At 45.0% G+C, this 16,726-nt stretch overlaps 2 protein-coding genes across 4 annotated transcripts in view; one reads left to right on the top strand and one right to left on the bottom strand.

Annotated features, from left to right (window-relative positions):
- LOC148648150 (phosphatase and actin regulator 3-like) overlaps nucleotides 1–2,431 on the bottom strand; it is a 53,883-nt gene extending 51,452 nt beyond the window's left edge. Inside the window, exons 1-2 of one of the 3 annotated variants that reach the window (XM_088608282.1) lie at nucleotides 2,296–2,431; nucleotides 1,792–1,875 (exon numbers count right to left, since the gene is read on the bottom strand). Coding sequence is in view for 1 of the 3 variants with exons in the window: in XM_088608280.1 (XP_088464406.1) it covers nucleotides 1,792–1,897 (106 nt within the window). In the remaining 2 variants the exon portion in view is untranslated. The other 2 variants (XM_088608283.1, XM_088608280.1) reach the window with 2 other exon arrangements.
- Nucleotides 2,432–5,726: 3,295 nt separating this feature from the next.
- pigt (phosphatidylinositol glycan anchor biosynthesis, class T) lies at nucleotides 5,727–15,985 on the top strand. Its single transcript, XM_088608323.1, has 12 exons — nucleotides 5,727–6,184; nucleotides 6,996–7,173; nucleotides 7,795–7,922; nucleotides 8,254–8,354; nucleotides 8,933–9,019; nucleotides 9,954–10,041; nucleotides 10,272–10,369; nucleotides 10,460–10,619; nucleotides 11,406–11,606; nucleotides 13,146–13,311; nucleotides 13,610–13,693; nucleotides 14,450–15,985. Exons 1-12 carry the CDS (start codon nucleotides 5,746–5,748, stop codon nucleotides 14,697–14,699), a joined length of 1,980 nt encoding a protein of 659 aa, XP_088464449.1. The 5' UTR covers nucleotides 5,727–5,745; the 3' UTR covers nucleotides 14,700–15,985.
- The last annotated feature ends 741 nt before the right edge of the window (nucleotides 15,986–16,726 follow it).

Genomic DNA, 16,726 nt, shown 5'->3' with positions numbered 1-16,726 from the left:
ATGCTTTGCTTAACTACTGATACATCTGCAGGCTTTACAAAAACAAGTCGTTTGTACAATCTACAGATCTGACACAACTTCAATCACCGAGATGCAGGAACTTTCTAATTAGCCTAAGATCTTTTGACTTGAATATTTTGGAAATTCGTATCCAGTGTTTCCATTCATCCATTTTCTAACCACTTGTCCAGTCCTGGCTTGTGGGGGGGGGGGCTGGAGCCTATCTCGGGAAGCAACTGGAATAAGGCAGGACACACCCTGGATGGGACACCACTGCCGGACAGACACACAGACGAAAAAACACAAACGTGCACCCACTCACACCTACGTCCAATTATCCCAGAAGATAGTCAATCTACTGGTACGTCTTTGGTCTTGGGAGGAACATACAGGCTCCACACAGACAGCACCCCAGGCCCAGAAAACAAAGCCAGAGCCCTGGAGCAGCAGTGCTCCCCACAGCGCCACCCTGCCACCTACCTGCCTTTCAAAAACATTCAAAAGATTCGTCCACGTTCACACTTTTGTTAATCATATTCTAATTAATTGAGCTTCGCTCTATAATTCAGATGATTGAGAGCAAAATTATTGAGATAAGAATGTGTTCTCAACAAGCCCCATCCTTCACAGGGTGATAAATAAATTGGTCATATGTGACTCAAAACTGGTGATCTCATTGTGGCACGTCAAAGCTGCTAAAAAGGCATCGACTCCAAATGTCTAGAGAAAGTTTGGAATTGCTACCTTGCCTGCCCCAGACTAAGACCTATCCGTGATTTGTTATGAAGGAAATTCAAGTGCCCTTTCCCCACACACAGAGGAATGGAAAACAAAGGCATACGAAAGAAAGTTCTCGTTTATTTTATATTGTAGGGCCGCCTCTTCACATACAGTCCTGTCACCTACCCGTTATACTGTGCAGGGATACCGTGGTCTCTCACACTCTCGCACAAACACATACAGGCTAAGAAAAGCTTCTTAAAGATTTGCATGAGAAATGAAAGGGACCTGAAAAATCCCTTTCCTATCACCGGAAAAGTCACAAGGCAGTCATGGTTAGGCCCGCTGGCGATCGCTATTTTCATTTTTTCCTGTCTGATTTTTCAGTGCAGGTACAGTATACCGCACGAATTGCTTTGATAGGGTAACGTTGCAAAACCGTGGGGAGAGGGGAGAAACGGCAGGCCGGTTTTGAGTCATTTTGCTGAGCTTTGCAATGAGCTAATTCTAGGCAATCCCGTGTTGTGATTGAACGGACCCTCGTGAAAATGTATTCCACTCTCCTGAAAGCTCCGTCGGTTATGCATGTTAGAAAAGCCTTTCAATCAGCACGCTACAGGGAGCATATTAATGCAGATAAGAACCGCTTCGTAGAGTATCTTTACAGCTAGGGCGCCTTACTACAGGGTAGTCAATTAAGCAACACCTTCAACGCCAGAAGTCATTAAGATATTGCAAAGAAAGAAATTATTCCGTTTTTTTTATTAACATATAAAATTAATTTAATTTAAAGAAGAAACACGGCTTGTGCATGGTCAAGAGGATTCAAGCCCTCACTCTATTCACTCTGCAGCTGATCAACGGGAAGAATAAACCATAAAGGGCATTAATTTGCCAGTGCGGTCGCCCGCGTTAGTCCCCAGCCCAGCATAATCGGTGGGGATAGAGCACGACTGGTACGGAGGAACGTTATTTCCCCCGAAAATAAGCCAACACAAAGTCAAAGAGGAAACCGCGTTAGATTTCAGCCGAGAAACGACATCTACCACCCCCTCAACGAGCTCCGCTTACCTGTGCCGTGCGCGTGATCGATGCTGGATTCGGCGAGGATGTTTGGGTCACTTTGAGATCTTCCCCGCTGCAGCAGACAACTGTCTATTCCATCGGACGTAGCCATGGAGATAGCAGAAGAATAGAGAATAAAATATTGAAAACCCTCACAGAGGAAGCCAAGGTCACCACCAAGCAGCGCTAGCACGGATTTAATTTGGTGTGACAATAGCAGCTTCGAGCATCTATGAAGCCACGGGTGAAGAGAGATCCTTGGAGTGTGTGGGTGTGTGTGATGAAAAAAGGGGGGGTAATGGCTGTATGAATGACTGCGAGAATGTACACTGGTTCCTTTGTATATTTTTTTTCCTTGTGCAAAAAAAAACGTATAATACTATCTATATGTGCGTGCCCCCCATATGAACTGTTAGATCACGCCTAAATCCGTTTCTGGAACTCCAGGTGTGTTCCATTATGACGTTGCAAAGGAGGGGACAAAAAAAAGGGGGAAAAAAAAGAACCCACCACCACCGAGATCCGAAAATAGAGTCTCTGATATGTGAGGATCCTTAATTCCAGTATAGCGTCTAATTCTAAAATTGGTTCAGTGTGCTGCCGATCATACAGCATCTGCCCGAAGATTCTACCATCATCCTCTGCGCTGAGCCAACAGAGAGAGGCGGGGGGCGGGGTCGAGCGGCGGAAAGAGGAGGCTTGGAAAATGAAGACATTTGGCAGGGGGAAGGGGATGGGGGTACCAAGCAGAGAGACAGATCGATCGACTGAAGGATTCAAAGGGCATAAAAAAGAAGCACATAAAATAAGTACATTTAACGGGGGCGGGGGAGGTGCAGAGTTACTGTCGAGCGGAGAAATATTGGGTAAGGGCGCGGGGGGGTGGTTCATGAGGAAGTCTCCTTCCCCGTCCGTGTACAACGCAAACTGACGAGATCGGCAGAAAAACTGAATGCCCCCTCAGCATTTCTTCTAATGGCCACGTGTCCAATTCATAATAATTAAAAAATGAAGACGTCGGTACAATAAAATCTATATGAGCTGTGCTGAATCTCCGTAGGAGAAATAAAAGTCAGATACCTAACACGACGAAATTCAGAGATATCAGCTGTGTGATAAGGTGTTAGTGAAGCACGATAACCCGAGAATACCACAGAGAGTGGGAAAGATGTCTGTTAACTAGCTAAATAAATGGACATCCCTCCCAATGACTAGTAGTCTGTGAGCCTCTATGATGTGATGTGATAAGTAGTCTACATGCTGTAACAGAAACATGCAGTTCTAAAAGGTTCTGAGAACACTGACTGTGTTCAATCACAGGACCCGGCGGTCCACTGAGTGCAGCCAGAACCTCATCAGTCTATGGGATCACTCAGGGTGCTGGAGCAGAGTCCCAGGCTGGAGGTCGTCTGTCCAAGTGGTTCGGACTCCGCAGCAGTAGTGATTTGCTGTTTTCACTGATGAAGTAAAAAAAGGCTCTGTTCCATTGATCATGTTGGATGTATTTCCCATGCCCTAGTTTTAACGTACTTGCTTTTAGCTCTAGAAATTCCTGGATCCTCTCATTTAAAGTCACCATCAAAAATGGTCTCAGCCCTCCTCAGTTTAAATTCTGGGGAGACTGGGGCTCTTTCTAATGATTCTCATAGTTTAGGGTTACCCCATCCACTATGCTATAGCTGTTCATTATCTGTGTGTTTAGTGTACAAACTACACTCTTATTTTTTTACTGGGTAAATAAGATTAGATTTTTGTTATGTTTCAATATCAATATCAATGCATCTTTAAGGTGTTTTTGACCTCTTTGAAGTCTGTTTCTCATAGTCCAGTGTTCCAGCCAGAACTGTGGAATGTGATTAAAAGACAGATCTTGTACATGCATCTCCTATGACATTTAAACCATTCTCCAGTGGCAAAACACACTTCATTGAAAAGCTTCCTATTAAATATTGTACTAGCAGGTCAGTGAAATTGATTTTCTGGCTAAACTCCTAAGAGCTTCATCTCGTAATGTGATCTTTTATTGCATTTGTTAGACTGTACTTTCTACGGACAGCAGGGAATATTTTAACACAGCCACAAAATAAAGCCGCCCTTTTTTTCTGAAAGGAGTTCCAGGGATATTGAAGTACACACTCAAACAGGACATAGATAATCCATGCTGAATCAGTGACCCTACGGCACCCTTCAGACTGTGTGGGCAGCCACACACAGAGCTCTGTAGTGAAACAATAAAAAAGGAATGTGGATGAAAACTATTCACACACACACACTGGGTCACACTGATTTGAAAGCAGCAGTTTAGAAAAACTTTAAAAATGTAAGACTGGTAACAAATGTTTGTTGAATATAGATCATTAGACAAACAGCACTGAAATTGGCATGGAAATTAAAGATAGAAAAAAATGCTGTCCATCCATGTTTGTTGCCTCAATTGCTCTTTAGGACTTTTGATAACATAATTCTTCATGTAGCACAATGAGTTAATCTGTTAATTAGTGCCTCTTGTAAATGGTAGAAATAAGGATGTTTAGGGCCAGATTAACTATTGCACATCACTGAGAGTCTGCCTTAATATTAGTTATCCAAATTTCTGTGAAAATGAAACAAAAAGTCCATGACAGGATTCTGCACATCCATTCATTTTCTAACCACTTTTTCAACTACAGGGTGGCAGGGGAGTTGGAGTCTATCCCAGCAAGCAACAGGCACAAGGCAGGGTACACCCTGGACTGGACAGACAGAACTCAGACGTGCACACACTCACACCAGGGCCTGTTTTCCCAAAAGCCAATTAACCTACCAGTATGTCTGGTAGTATGTCTGGAACTGTGGGAGAAAGCCCGTGCAAATATGGGGAGAAAATACAAACATCCACACGGATAGCACCCCAGGAATTGAACTAACATGCCACCCTGAAATCTAGCTGTGATACTATTACAGTAGTTCAAGTAGGGAGCCGCGTCAACATGTGTAGGCTGCAAAGGAACAAGTAAAGGTTTATTCCACGCGAAAACAGAGCAAACACAATGTTTTGGCTGTGGAGCCTTCTTTGGGTGTGGGCTCCACAGCTGAAATGTTGTGTTTCTTTTCCTCTCTTTTTAGCATGGAATAAACCTTTACTTGTTCCTTATGATATTATTACAGTATATTACTGTATATTAGAGGATATGCCACACTGTGGACTATAGCAGCATTTTTTATTTTCTAATTGAAAAATATATGTTTATTCTTACCATGTTTTTAGGATGTAAACATTGATTTTACGGTTCTTACAATCTTGAAAATATTTTACTGAGGCCAAAGATGGCCCTATATCAACAAAACAGGTAGAAAACAAATATATATTTTTATTCTCAAATCAAAAATGTGATACAGGGTAATTAATGAAAATATACAAATTTCTGTTCCTAATGTGCCCTAAATGAAACTGAAATAAAATAAGTGTTTTAACACGCCCTTGGTTTTGAATACATATTGACCGAGAGATTTCTGATTATGAAGTGTCCCTGTGTGTCGCTAATCAGGTAAATTCATTCAAATTATCTAAACTATAAAGCAGAGTGTGCTTATTAAACAGTATTGATTACACATTCATTGTTTATTTATTACTACAGTCCACTGATAGTGCTTGTACTGCTTCATTGATTGAAAGTGGACTACAGTGAGGGGTGATTTCAGTATGTGGTTTCTACAGTTTATGTATATCATGTATTCAGATTTTGAAATATGTCTTCTATACCTCTCTATAGCCAGCTCTGCTTATGCATGAGATACCTAAGCAAAGAATCTTGATTCTATATAGGCACTCTGTGACTGCAGAAAGATGGCGTCCGCTTTAGAACCTTCAAGAGAGAATCTCTCGCCATTTTATATCTATGGTACCAGAACAACTCACTTGAAATCTGATTGGCTAATTCTGGCCTCGTCAGAAGCACGGAAGTTGTCTGGAAGGGGAAAATGGCAGCTTGCAGGTGCAGTGTGGTATTGTTGGCAGTGGTGATCGTAGGTGGTTATGTGGTCTCTACAGCAGAACCGGACCGGGCACAAACAGGAAGAAGCTCCGAGTTGCTTAAGGATTCCGCTGATACCATTGCATCGCAACTGGACAAGAATGATCATGTTGAAGAAAGGCAGCCGGAGACGTCCCCCCGCACTGAATCGGAGAGTCAGTGGGAGCCCTCTGAAGTTAGATTAGACCGAACCGAACCCCCAGAGAACGAAGATGGGCCCCCTGACACGGCGGACAGTTCGGTGCCGCCGAAGACCGAACCTGAACGGACACGAGATGAGTTTCAGGAGGAGCTGGTGATCAGACCTTTACCAACCGGAGATGTTTACTCCAGCTTCCAGTTTCGCACCCGGTGGGATACAGACTTCTTCCATCAGGGGAAAAAGGGTAAGAGGAACAAATAAATTTAGTGCGCCACTGATATTTATTAACTCCCTATAATTAACTAAAAACAAAACATAGGTTATTCATATCACACTTCGTAATTGCAGATCACTCCATGAATTCCTTAGTAATGTTTGCAGCACATAAAACGGTTGCTGCCGAGAAAAAGCTTGCCCTCACATTAATTTAAGATTCCCAGTACTTCCGGGGACATACTGTACCATTCACAACATGGCTTAGCGGTGCTGTTCCAAAAATCAGCATCTCTTATTTTAAACATGACTCCCGTTCTGCATTCTAAAGGGAGTCAGACTTATTTTACGATTGAGCCTTCGGGTCCCAGACTTCAGTTTAGAAAATTGCGATTAGATAGAAATCTAATGCAGTGTAAGGTGGCACAATGATTAGCATTGCTGCCTCGCACTGCTGGGGCCCTGGGTTCAATTCCTGGGTTTCTGTCTGTGTGGAGTTTGGATGTTCACCCCATGTTCACCTGGGTTTTCTCTGGGGGCTCCAGTTTACTTCCATAGTCCAAAGACATGCTGGTGGGTTAATTGACTTCTGGGAAAACTGTCCTGGTGTGAGTGTGTGCGTCTCTGTGTTTGTGTCAGCTCAGTGATGGACTGGCATCCCATCCAGGGTGTATCCCACTTTGTGCCTGTTGCTTGCTGGCATCCTTGTACTGAATAAAGCAGTAAGAAAGTGGATGAATGGATAATGCAGTCTAGGCTCGTAAAAGCACTACACTAGAGTCAATGTTTTTCAGTCGATAGTTTAAGTTGAGCCTGACATTTGCTCTTCCTTCTGACTTCAGTGTCTCACTACAGGCTGTTCCCTAAGTCCCTGGGCCAGGTCATCTCCAAGTTCTCCGTGCGCGAGCTGCACATCTCCTTCACCCAGGGCTACTGGAGGACCCTGCAGTGGGGACAGCCGTTCCTGCCAGCGCCCCCTGGTGCCGAGCTTTGGGTCTGGTTCCAGGACAGCGTTTCGGAGTGAGCGCCTCCTCTCTCGGTGTTCTTGGTTTGATCAGGCCTCACGCCCCACTGTCCTGAGAATGGGATGAACAACGATCACAAACTCCTTCATTCCATTTTGTTATTCATTTGCCTATAGATCTGCCTCATCCAGGGCAACACACAATATAGACATTTTCGTTAAGTGTTAGTGCTTGGAACAATGTGCCAAAATCCGGAAGCCTAAATAATAATGACTAGGCAGTCTACGTCAGTGCCACATAAAAAACAATCTGAAATATTAAAGCGGTGTACAGGCAGGGTGGACGCAGGAAAGTAATGCGAAATGCCCACCAGCTATGCGTACCCTGTTCTGGGGAAAGTTTGACCAAATCTGCACAGGGCTCCAGGATACATTTCAAACTATTTTGATCATTTTCAACCGCATGTTAAGTTGGGGGGGGGGGGGGGAAGGTCCCGTTTTTTGATTCGGTGTCGGTGTGGCACAATAGGAGAAATTGAACACTGCCTGCCGTCAAGAGTCGACAGCCTTAAAAGAATGAAAGGGTCAGTCCAGTCGGTCACAACAAAGGCATTCGTGCACATGTGCTGCCTGGACAGGGCTGTTCAGTAACTGAGCTTGGGATTGCTGTGTTACAGTGTGGACAGGGCCTGGAAGGAGCTGACTAATGTACTGTCAGGGATCTTCTGCGCCTCCCTCAATTTTATTGACTCCACCAACACAGTCCAGCCAAGCGCCTCCTTCAAACCTCTGGGAATTGGGAACGGTGAGTCATATATAGGGTAGTTTTCACAATTGTTTTGCACCTGGGTTTGATAGATGCCCTTGTTGTAGAAGAGGACCATTATATGTATATTTTTGCCTCGTAAAATGGTAAGACACATCATCCTAACTGAGTGAGCTTCTTGTGCCTTCCATATCTGACCATTAAGCACATACCTTGACTGCAACAGAGGCTTGTGAAATTATCTGCCTCAGATTTTCAGCAGGAGTAAAAGTTTTAGAGTGTCTGCTGTGTGTGTGCAGTGCCTGATCAGCAGATACAGAAATTGTAGAGCATCTGCTGTTTGTGCTGATGGTCTGCTCTGTGTGTTCAGTGACTGAGCACCGGTTCCTGCGCTACGCTGTGTTGCCGCGGGAGATTGTGTGCACGGAGAACCTCACCCCATGGAAAAAGCTGCTGCCTTGTGGTTCTAAGGTAAGGAGACACTGAAAAAAATCCTTTAAATATGAAATATGAATACACCAGAGCACGACTTGGTATTTGTTTTCTGAAGTGAATGAAATAAGTTGAAAATCTCTTCATCTTTGTCATCAATGCAAAAAAAAGCATGCTTATTCTATCGATTTTCTGTAAATGTTAGCATAAACCAGTTTAAATATTGGTGTGAATGTGGAGTCACGCAGTAAGTTACTCTCATCAGTTAATAAAGTCTTAATCAGCTATGCCCACAATGGTAATTCACACCAGCTTCCAAAATGAGCTTCTTTTTGTAAGTCATGAACATTTGGAAACCGTGCTAGTTCAGGCTTGTTTGTGCAGGGACTTGATTTGATTTGCATCGACTCCCCCTGTCCTAGACTTATTTAAGGACTAAGAATAATGCCTTTAAGAGCAGTGCACAACGTCCCTGGGATGACATTTAATTGGCATTGTCTCAAATATGTTTCCTCGATTACTGTTTTATAAGGATGCTATAAACAGGGGTGATGCCCTGCCCTGTAGAAAGCTCAGATCTTGCACACAAGCGTCATTTCCCCTGCCTCTGCCCCCAGACTGGCATTGCCATGCTGCTGAAGTCCGAGAAGCTTTTCCACACCAGCTTCCACTCGCAGGCCGTCCACATCCGCCCTGTGTGCCAGGTAAAGTCGGATCTAAGACATGTTGTTTTGGGGCGCGTATTGTGCGAGCGTCTGACACCCGTCGCTGCTGCAGTCCGCAGAAGAGAAGGTCAAAGGTCAGGCGGCTCTGCATCCTCGGCAGTCCTTCATACAATACCATCGCCAAAAAGATCTGCTCTGCAAGGCAATTTCATCGACCTTCGCTGCACAGCGTGCGGATTCTGCTTAATAGATGGTGTGACAACAATATAATGGAACTAAGATGTGATTTATCACAAAAGAGCAAAATAGACCAATATATATTCATAATTATTTCAGATTCAAAACATGGATTTAAAAAAAATGAGAAAAATAGAATTAGAAAAAGTCTTTGAGGGGGTTATTATTGCCTACTGATATTTTTATATATAATCTGCTGCGTATTTTTTGAATTAGTTGTGTTTCCTTTGGTGTCCATGCTATATAATGTACAAGAATAAAGAGATGGTGGAGAAGTTGAGGAGCTCGAGCTACCTGTGCCAGAGAGAGGGGAACAGATTACACTTCACAGACACAACTGCTGTAGATTACCAGCTGTGTATAAAGCTTTATGCAGATGTGGCAGGCAGTGTGTATCCGGCTGATGTTACAGAGAGAACAAGTGGTGGAATATTCACCCTTAGTGTCAAAGATTACATTTAGGCAGTTATGGTGAGAGTTAGAGTTCAGTGCCAGATAATCTGAAACAGTTAGTATCGTTACCTTAGCCATAAAAGATCAAATAAAAAAAATCACAGTGATGCATTTTACGTTTGAGTAGAGTGTTGTGGTGGAAGCCCCTTGAAGTTCTGGATCTCTTTGCTGCCGGTGGCTTGTCGATTAGCGTTGTTTCTCGGGGACCGCCCTGGTGCCAGCGGGCTGTAACCGTGCTCCGTCTCGGAGTGCCGAGTGAGTGCCTCAGCTCTGCCTGTTTCAGGACGGAGCGTGCCGGAGCACGGCGTGGGAACTGCGGCAGACCCTGAGCGTGGTGTTCGACTTGCACGCCTCTGGGCAGGGCAAGAGAGGTGAGGAACGGGGCGCAGCTGGCCGGGGGGGGGCTTCGAGAAGAGTCGCATAGAAATGTGTGTCACGCTTTGCTATTTAAAAAAGTAACTGTTTATATATGTGTGTACTCATATTAATTTCTTGTACACACCAGTGTGACCAGAGCTATTCTTGTTCATGCTGGAAGGTGTTAGGGGAGATCGCTTTGGGGGTTGCCACTGCTGGTTGACGTTCTCCTTCTTCCCTGCAGAGTGGTCCCTGTTTAAGATGTTCTCTCGCACCCTGACCGAGCCCTGTCCGCTGGCCTCCTCCAGCAAAGTGTATGTTGACGTCACGGACAACACCCAGGTGAGAGGCCCCTCGGCACCTCGGCCAGTCAGTCACTGGGATCTGTGCGCAACGGTTCAGTTCAAGAGCTCTTTTCATCCTGTCCTGCAGGGGGAGCTCTTTGAGCTCAACCCGGCCTCCCCCTCGCTGACGCAGGCTGCGGTGTTGGGGGACCGCAGGAACTACACCGTCTACGACCTCCTGAACCCCGAATCCTTTGGCACCCACCGCTCTCTCAACATCCTCCTCAAGTGGAAGTCCCAGGACAGTGGTGAGATCCCTCTGTCAGACAGCAGGGTGGCCAAACACCTGATGCTGACAAGCTATTCTTGGCATTGCTGTGTACGCAGTGGGTGTGAGGAAAAATGTTTTGGTAATGTGAATGAACAGACCGTTCTGTGTTCGTAACTGGATTTTCTGGGCAGACCAGACTTCCTTGTCTAAGGTTAAGACTGATGAGTTAGTTTCGAAACGGGAGTCCTTCAGGCTGTGGTGGCACACGGAGTGGAGCTTCTGCCCTTTTTAAAGAGCTTTCTGAACGTCCCCTTCGTATTTTCCAGGGTGGCAACATGAGTGAAATGCCACAGGGATGAGTATTACAACACCATTCATCTTCATTTAAATCAGTGAACTGGATTTTGGCGTAGTCAGTCAATTAAGTTACACATTCACAAATGATACCCAAGCAGGAGGATTAGTAAAAAAACTAAAGTGGATGTTCAAAAGGAATTGGCCAGTTGACAAGATTGAGAAAACATGACGGATTTAATCCAGACTAGCAGAATGTTACTTGTAGGTAGCAGAAACATACTCTATCATTAAAAGATGCGGAATCTGGCTCTGGAAAGGACTTTGATGTTGATACAGTTTTAATCTGTTAGTACTTAGAGAAGCATCAAAAAGTGCAGACAGTATTGGTATGTACAGGCAAAGCTGTAGAGCTGAAATCAGAGGATGCCATGTTAAAAGTTCTTCATTGCGCTGGTAAGATCTCAACACACAGAAAAGATACTGATGAAGAGATGCAGCCTTTCTCACCGGGCGGTATTTCTTCCAGGGCACTTCCTGCGGCCCCTGCTCCACGCGGAGCGCTACGTGGGCGGCTACGGGCTGCAGACGGGCGAGATTCACACCCTCGTCTACAACAGCCACCCGTTCCGCGCCTTCCCCGCGCTGCTGCTGGAGACGGTGCCCTGGTACCTGCGCCTGTACGTCCACACCCTGTCCGTCACCAGCAAGGGCCGGGAGAACACGCCCAGTGAGTCTCGCCCGTCCCCCGCCGCCGTCCCGACCCCCCCCCCCCCCACACGCAGGAGAAACCGGATCGAGCTCCCGAAATGGGGCTTTAACTTTTCCTTATTGCAACAGGGTCTTTCAATCTCTGTGTTGCTTTGAGTTGACCCGCGACGGAACGCTGTCGTTCCTTCTTGAAATGACGGGTCACCCTTTTATAAATGGAAAAGGTGTGGCCAAGATAATCATTCCCATTTGCGTGTGTTAGTTTAGTAGCAGGGCACTCGTTAGCTGGAAGAGCAATGAGACAGTGAGGAAGCAACACATGCGGAGCTTTGTGTCACAGAGACTCGCAGCTCACAGGCTGTCTCACTGCAGGGAAGAGCCTCGGGCCTCGGGCTCCGCTGGGAGTATTTCTAAATATCCAGCCATCCGTTTTCTCACTGCTTCATCCAGTACAGGGTCGCGGGTGACCCTACCCCATCAAGCAATATGCTCAGGGTGGGGGTATACCCTGAACTGAACGCCAGGCCATACACACAGACGCACGCTCGCACCAGCACCAATTTTCCCAAGCCCGTTAACCTCCCAGCAGTATTTTCAGTGTCTTTTTGGGAGGACGTCCACACAAACACATGTGGAACTCCTCACGGACACCACCAGGGTCTGAAATTAAACCCAGGGCTCCAGCACTGTGAAAAGACAAGGCTGTCTGCTGCACCCATTTATTGTTATTAGTAATTATATTTATATGTTATATAAGTCTTATCAATATCATATGACGTGTTTCACATCTTTTATACAAAACATAAAAAAGCAAACAGGCTACTTAAAAGCTGTTTTTTTACGTTTCATTTCTGGTGGACAGACTGGCCAACATGATGCTGTTATAGTTGGATTATTCTCATCAACTATTGAAATATATTATTAAAATATATTATTGACTCTTATATTTATAGAAGACGAGTTACCAGCAGCATTGAAACGACGCATAGGCTTTTTTTGTAACAAATATTGACTAAGCTTTAAATATGGGCTGCAGCCTTCAGCTACAGTAAATACCACCCTTAACTAAGCATCACTCTCCAATAATAATGTGCACTTATTCAAAGTAATTAAACAAGATCCAATTGTTTTGTTTTCCATTGGCATGCACTCATTTACCACTAGGTGGAGTTGATTTCACTTTTCGCATGTCCTTTCATTGTTTTTGTTTTATCAAACTTTATAATTTTTTAGATGGGTAGCTGCGTCAGCAAGCATAGGCTGCAAAGGAACAAGTAATAGGTTTATTCCATGCTGAAAAGAGAAACAATGTTTCGGCTGTGAAGTTTTCTTCAGGTGTGTGAAGAAGCTACTTGAAACGTTGTGTTTTCTCTCTTCTCTTTTCAGCATGGAATAAACCTATTACTTGTTCCTTTATAATTTTTTATGCTTTCCATAACCATGCGTTTGTCTTAAAAGTGCCAAATTCTAAACATCACAGGCGTGTGTGGTGTGCAAGGTGATAAAGATCAGATATGTAAATGGAAAACAGTTTGTCACAGAGTATCTTTTTGATCAGGCTATATCCACTACCAGCCATCGAAGGACCGTCAGCGCCCCCATCTGCTGGAAATGTTAGTGCAGCTTCCTCCCAACTCCGTCACCAAGGTTACCGTGCAGTTTGAGAGGGCCCTGCTGAAGTGGACGGAGTACACCCCTGACCCCAACCACGGCTTCTATGTTGGGTGAGGTTTGCAGCGGCGTTTTGGTGCAGTGAGGCGAGCTGGACCGGACAGGTGAAGAGGCAGAGGCAGTGAGACCGGGCCTCTTCCTTTCGCCCACGAATTTGTGCTTCGTTTTCGGTGGGGTAGCGAGAGGACGCGGAAAGCTGTTGCGGCACAAGGAGGTTGTTCAGGTTGTTACACCGCAGCTGGATTAACCCTGATCCATTGGGCGGTCATAAAACAAGTCTGCGCAGAGTCGACTCCATCTTCTTTCTCGGGACAGTAATTGTACTGACGGATCCTTTCTCTTGTGTTCTAGTTCATCTGTTCTTAGTGCCCTTGTGCCAAGTGTCGTTGCCATGGACACCAACAGGACGAAGGACCGCCCCCTTTTCACCAGCTTGTGAGTATAGAGGCTGATGCCTAAGGGCGCTTGTGCGCTCCGGGAAGAGGTTACAGCGACGTCGTCATAGCGATTAACACGGCTTTTAGATATGTTCACAGTGGCATTGTAGCAACACTGTGAGATTATAACAGGCGTACTTTCTAACTGTCACTCAGAACAGCGAGTGACATTCCCTCATAACAAAGTGGTATCTGCGATGAGCAGTAATGTGATGACCTTTCTAAAGATCTATCCAGTTATGAGATTCAATCCGACACACTTGTGACTGAAAATGTATGCATCTTGTACTTAGAGGTTTAAATCCTGAGGGGATTCAAAAGTATTTTAACCTCTTGCGTTACAAAGTTTACAAGGTATGGTAAAAATCATGGATAACTGATTCTTTATGCTGATGGCTGCTGACATTTTCAACATCTATGCTTCGCAAGGAAGGTTGTATTCTCTCTTTTCTGCAAAACCCAAATGACCAGACCTGATCAAGAAACTACTCGAGTCGTTTCTCACTGTCATTTTTTCATTTTTGGTTCTGCTTCTTTAGTGTAAAAAAGGAAGTGAATGATGATGGAGGAGCTTAAGGTTTGTTATAATTTGCTATAGACACCCTCCTCACTGGCTGAGCCCACAGAAACGGGTTTAAAACGGGAGAGGTTTTGTTAGCAGTATGGTGGATTATATTGAGGGCAGCCAGGCAACAGCTTCCTCGGCACTGGGCCGTGCCAAGCTGGCTGACACTTGTCTTTGCCCCTTCTCCAGCTTCCCGTGCATGGAGGAATCGAGCTACTTCGTACGGGTGTACACCGAGCCCCTGCTGGTGAACCTGCCCACCCCAGACTTCAGCATGCCCTACAATGTCATCTGCCTGACCTGCACCGTGGTCGCCGTGGGCTACGGCTCCCTGTACAATCTGCTGACCCGCAGCTTCCAAGTGGAAGAGCCCAGCGGGGGGCTGGCCAAGCGACTGGCCAACGCCATCCGCAGACTGAGAGGGGTACCCCTGTTGTAAGAGGGGGTGGCCTAGGGGCGCCAGTTCCATTCAGTCCGGACGGCGTGCCACTCTGGAGATCTGAGTGAGGGTTTGAAGAACTAATCACGGTCCCAGGGGGGAATAATTCCTCTGAAACAAAAACTGCCCTGTCAGGAATGTTGGAAGAAGAGGAATGTTACATTCTTGGTTTGGGGATGTTATGCACTGAATCTAAAATTCTTGTGTTATGAAAAACGATGTAAATTGGATGAGTGAGACTTTTTCACAAATTTACCTCTTTTATGACAGCATATTTCAGCAGCTGTCTGAAAGACGCTGTTTTTACTAGCATAAAGAACATGCCAGAAATCCTTCCCTCCAATTTATCTTTTTTATTACATCTTTAGAGAAAGAAAAGGTCAAAATTCCTGTATAATATCTTCAAAAGTACTGGTGTTAGTCACTAGGAATTGGCTCAGCTTTATGGTCTTTCTGTTTTGGCCCTGAGGAAGTGGAGTTTTTTTCCTCTCCTCTTCCAGAAAGCTGGGCTCGTTACTCTGGATTTTAACTACAGGAGACAGAGAGGGGGGGAAAGCAGCCTTTTTGTTGCTGCACTGTGAAAACAAAAATAGTCACTGAAGGAAATTCCTGTACGTCTGCGAGCACTGCTGTGTAATTAGTGCCGAACCCTCCGAGCCGACTGCTGCTGTCATTCTTTCGCTGTGAAAGAAAAGCGAACAGAAAAGAAGGCACTAATTTAAACCAGGCTGAAAACGGAGCCTGTAATTTTAGAAACTTTGGGAATAAAAACGTCGATTTACTAAGCCGTTGTGCATTTTCATTTGAAAGAGGAATGCGAGACGGAGAGTGTATTTGACAGACAAGGCAATATTGTGCAGTCGTCAGTAATTCTTGTCATTCTGTAAATGGGTTTCAAGGTCATTTTGAAGTGCTGACCAACGCCGAAGAGAACCCAGGAATTCTTCAGATATAATGGATATGATGATGTGGATCGTGACTTGGACTGTGAGATGGGAGAAGGACAGTCACTGATTGACTGTCCCTGAGCTGTCACGAACTGCACCTGTAATAGCACTAAGGCTAGTAAACAAGGAAGGCTAGGAAGGGCAGCTGTTGTGATTTCGTCCAGTTCGTTCTAAAAGAGCATTTGCCTCCCTGTCTGTTAAAACTGTGGACAAAAGGACTTTTTCACCCAACTGTGAATCCTTGCTTGTGATTGTTTTGTGACTTTGTTGGCTTATAGTTTGTTTACTGTCATGTTAGGTATCTGGAATTAACAATAAAGGGGAAGGGTGGCTGACTTATTTATTCTTGAGGGAAAATGATCTGTTTTTAATAAGCAAAGATATGGGGCATCTTACATTTTTCCTAGTAGTATCACTGATGTGGTTTTTATGTTGACATTTTTTTAGCATGAGTGCCTCCGCTGAGGTATTTTTTTGTTTAAATGATCCCGTTAATTGAGAACTGGTTGTTGCTGACATATTTCTGCATATCGGTCCCTCATTAGAAGCAGGACTTTGTCATGACAGATGCGCATGATTTTTTTTTTTGTTTAACAGATGGGGAAAAGAAAGATGGCTGTTCTCATTAGCAGGTGTCACTTTAAAGTTGGTGCGCTGCGTGAAGAGAGAAGTGTGTGCCTCGTGTGCAGCAGCTGAAACGAGCAATTTAGCCTGCTTTCGAACCCCTGAGAGATGAAGAATGCGGTGCGTGTAACGTAGGAAAGAAAGTATTTGGCTGAGCCGTCTGGTGTGACGGCACTGTCTGACAATGCCGTGACCCTAACTGAGTACAGCCACACTGGGAGGGAACCCTTCCCCCTCCTCCCTCCCTACCACAACCTGCTCAGTTCCTGGCTGTAGTGTGCCGCTCGACTCCTGCTAGAATAAACGGCTGATCCTGCTGGTGAACCGTGATTTTTATTTTCATGTATTAAATTCATTGCACATTCATTCTGATTCTGTCAAATAATCTATAGGCACTTTATCAGTCAATACTAGACACACTGGGGGCCTGTTTCCATGTCCCAGACCATGTGCTTC

This window comes from Lepisosteus platostomus, chromosome 15, assembly GCF_059453375.1.
Source record: "Lepisosteus platostomus isolate fLepPlt1 chromosome 15, fLepPlt1.hap1, whole genome shotgun sequence".
Taxonomy (NCBI): Eukaryota; Metazoa; Chordata; class Actinopteri; order Semionotiformes; family Lepisosteidae; genus Lepisosteus; species Lepisosteus platostomus.
This window is presented reverse-complemented; position numbering and strand designations above follow the sequence as displayed.

Excerpts from the sequence above, each read along its gene's own strand:
- pigt (XM_088608323.1), top strand. The coding sequence starts at position 5,746 with ATGGCAGCTTGCAGGTGCAGTGTGGTATTGTTGGCAGTGGTGATCGTA. Across the intron at positions 9,020-9,953 it reads ACATCCGCCCTGTGTGCCAG|GACGGAGCGTGCCGGAGCAC; the intron begins GTAAAGTCGGAT and ends TGCCTGTTTCAG. Across the intron at positions 10,370-10,459 it reads ACGTCACGGACAACACCCAG|GGGGAGCTCTTTGAGCTCAA; the intron begins GTGAGAGGCCCC and ends CCTGTCCTGCAG.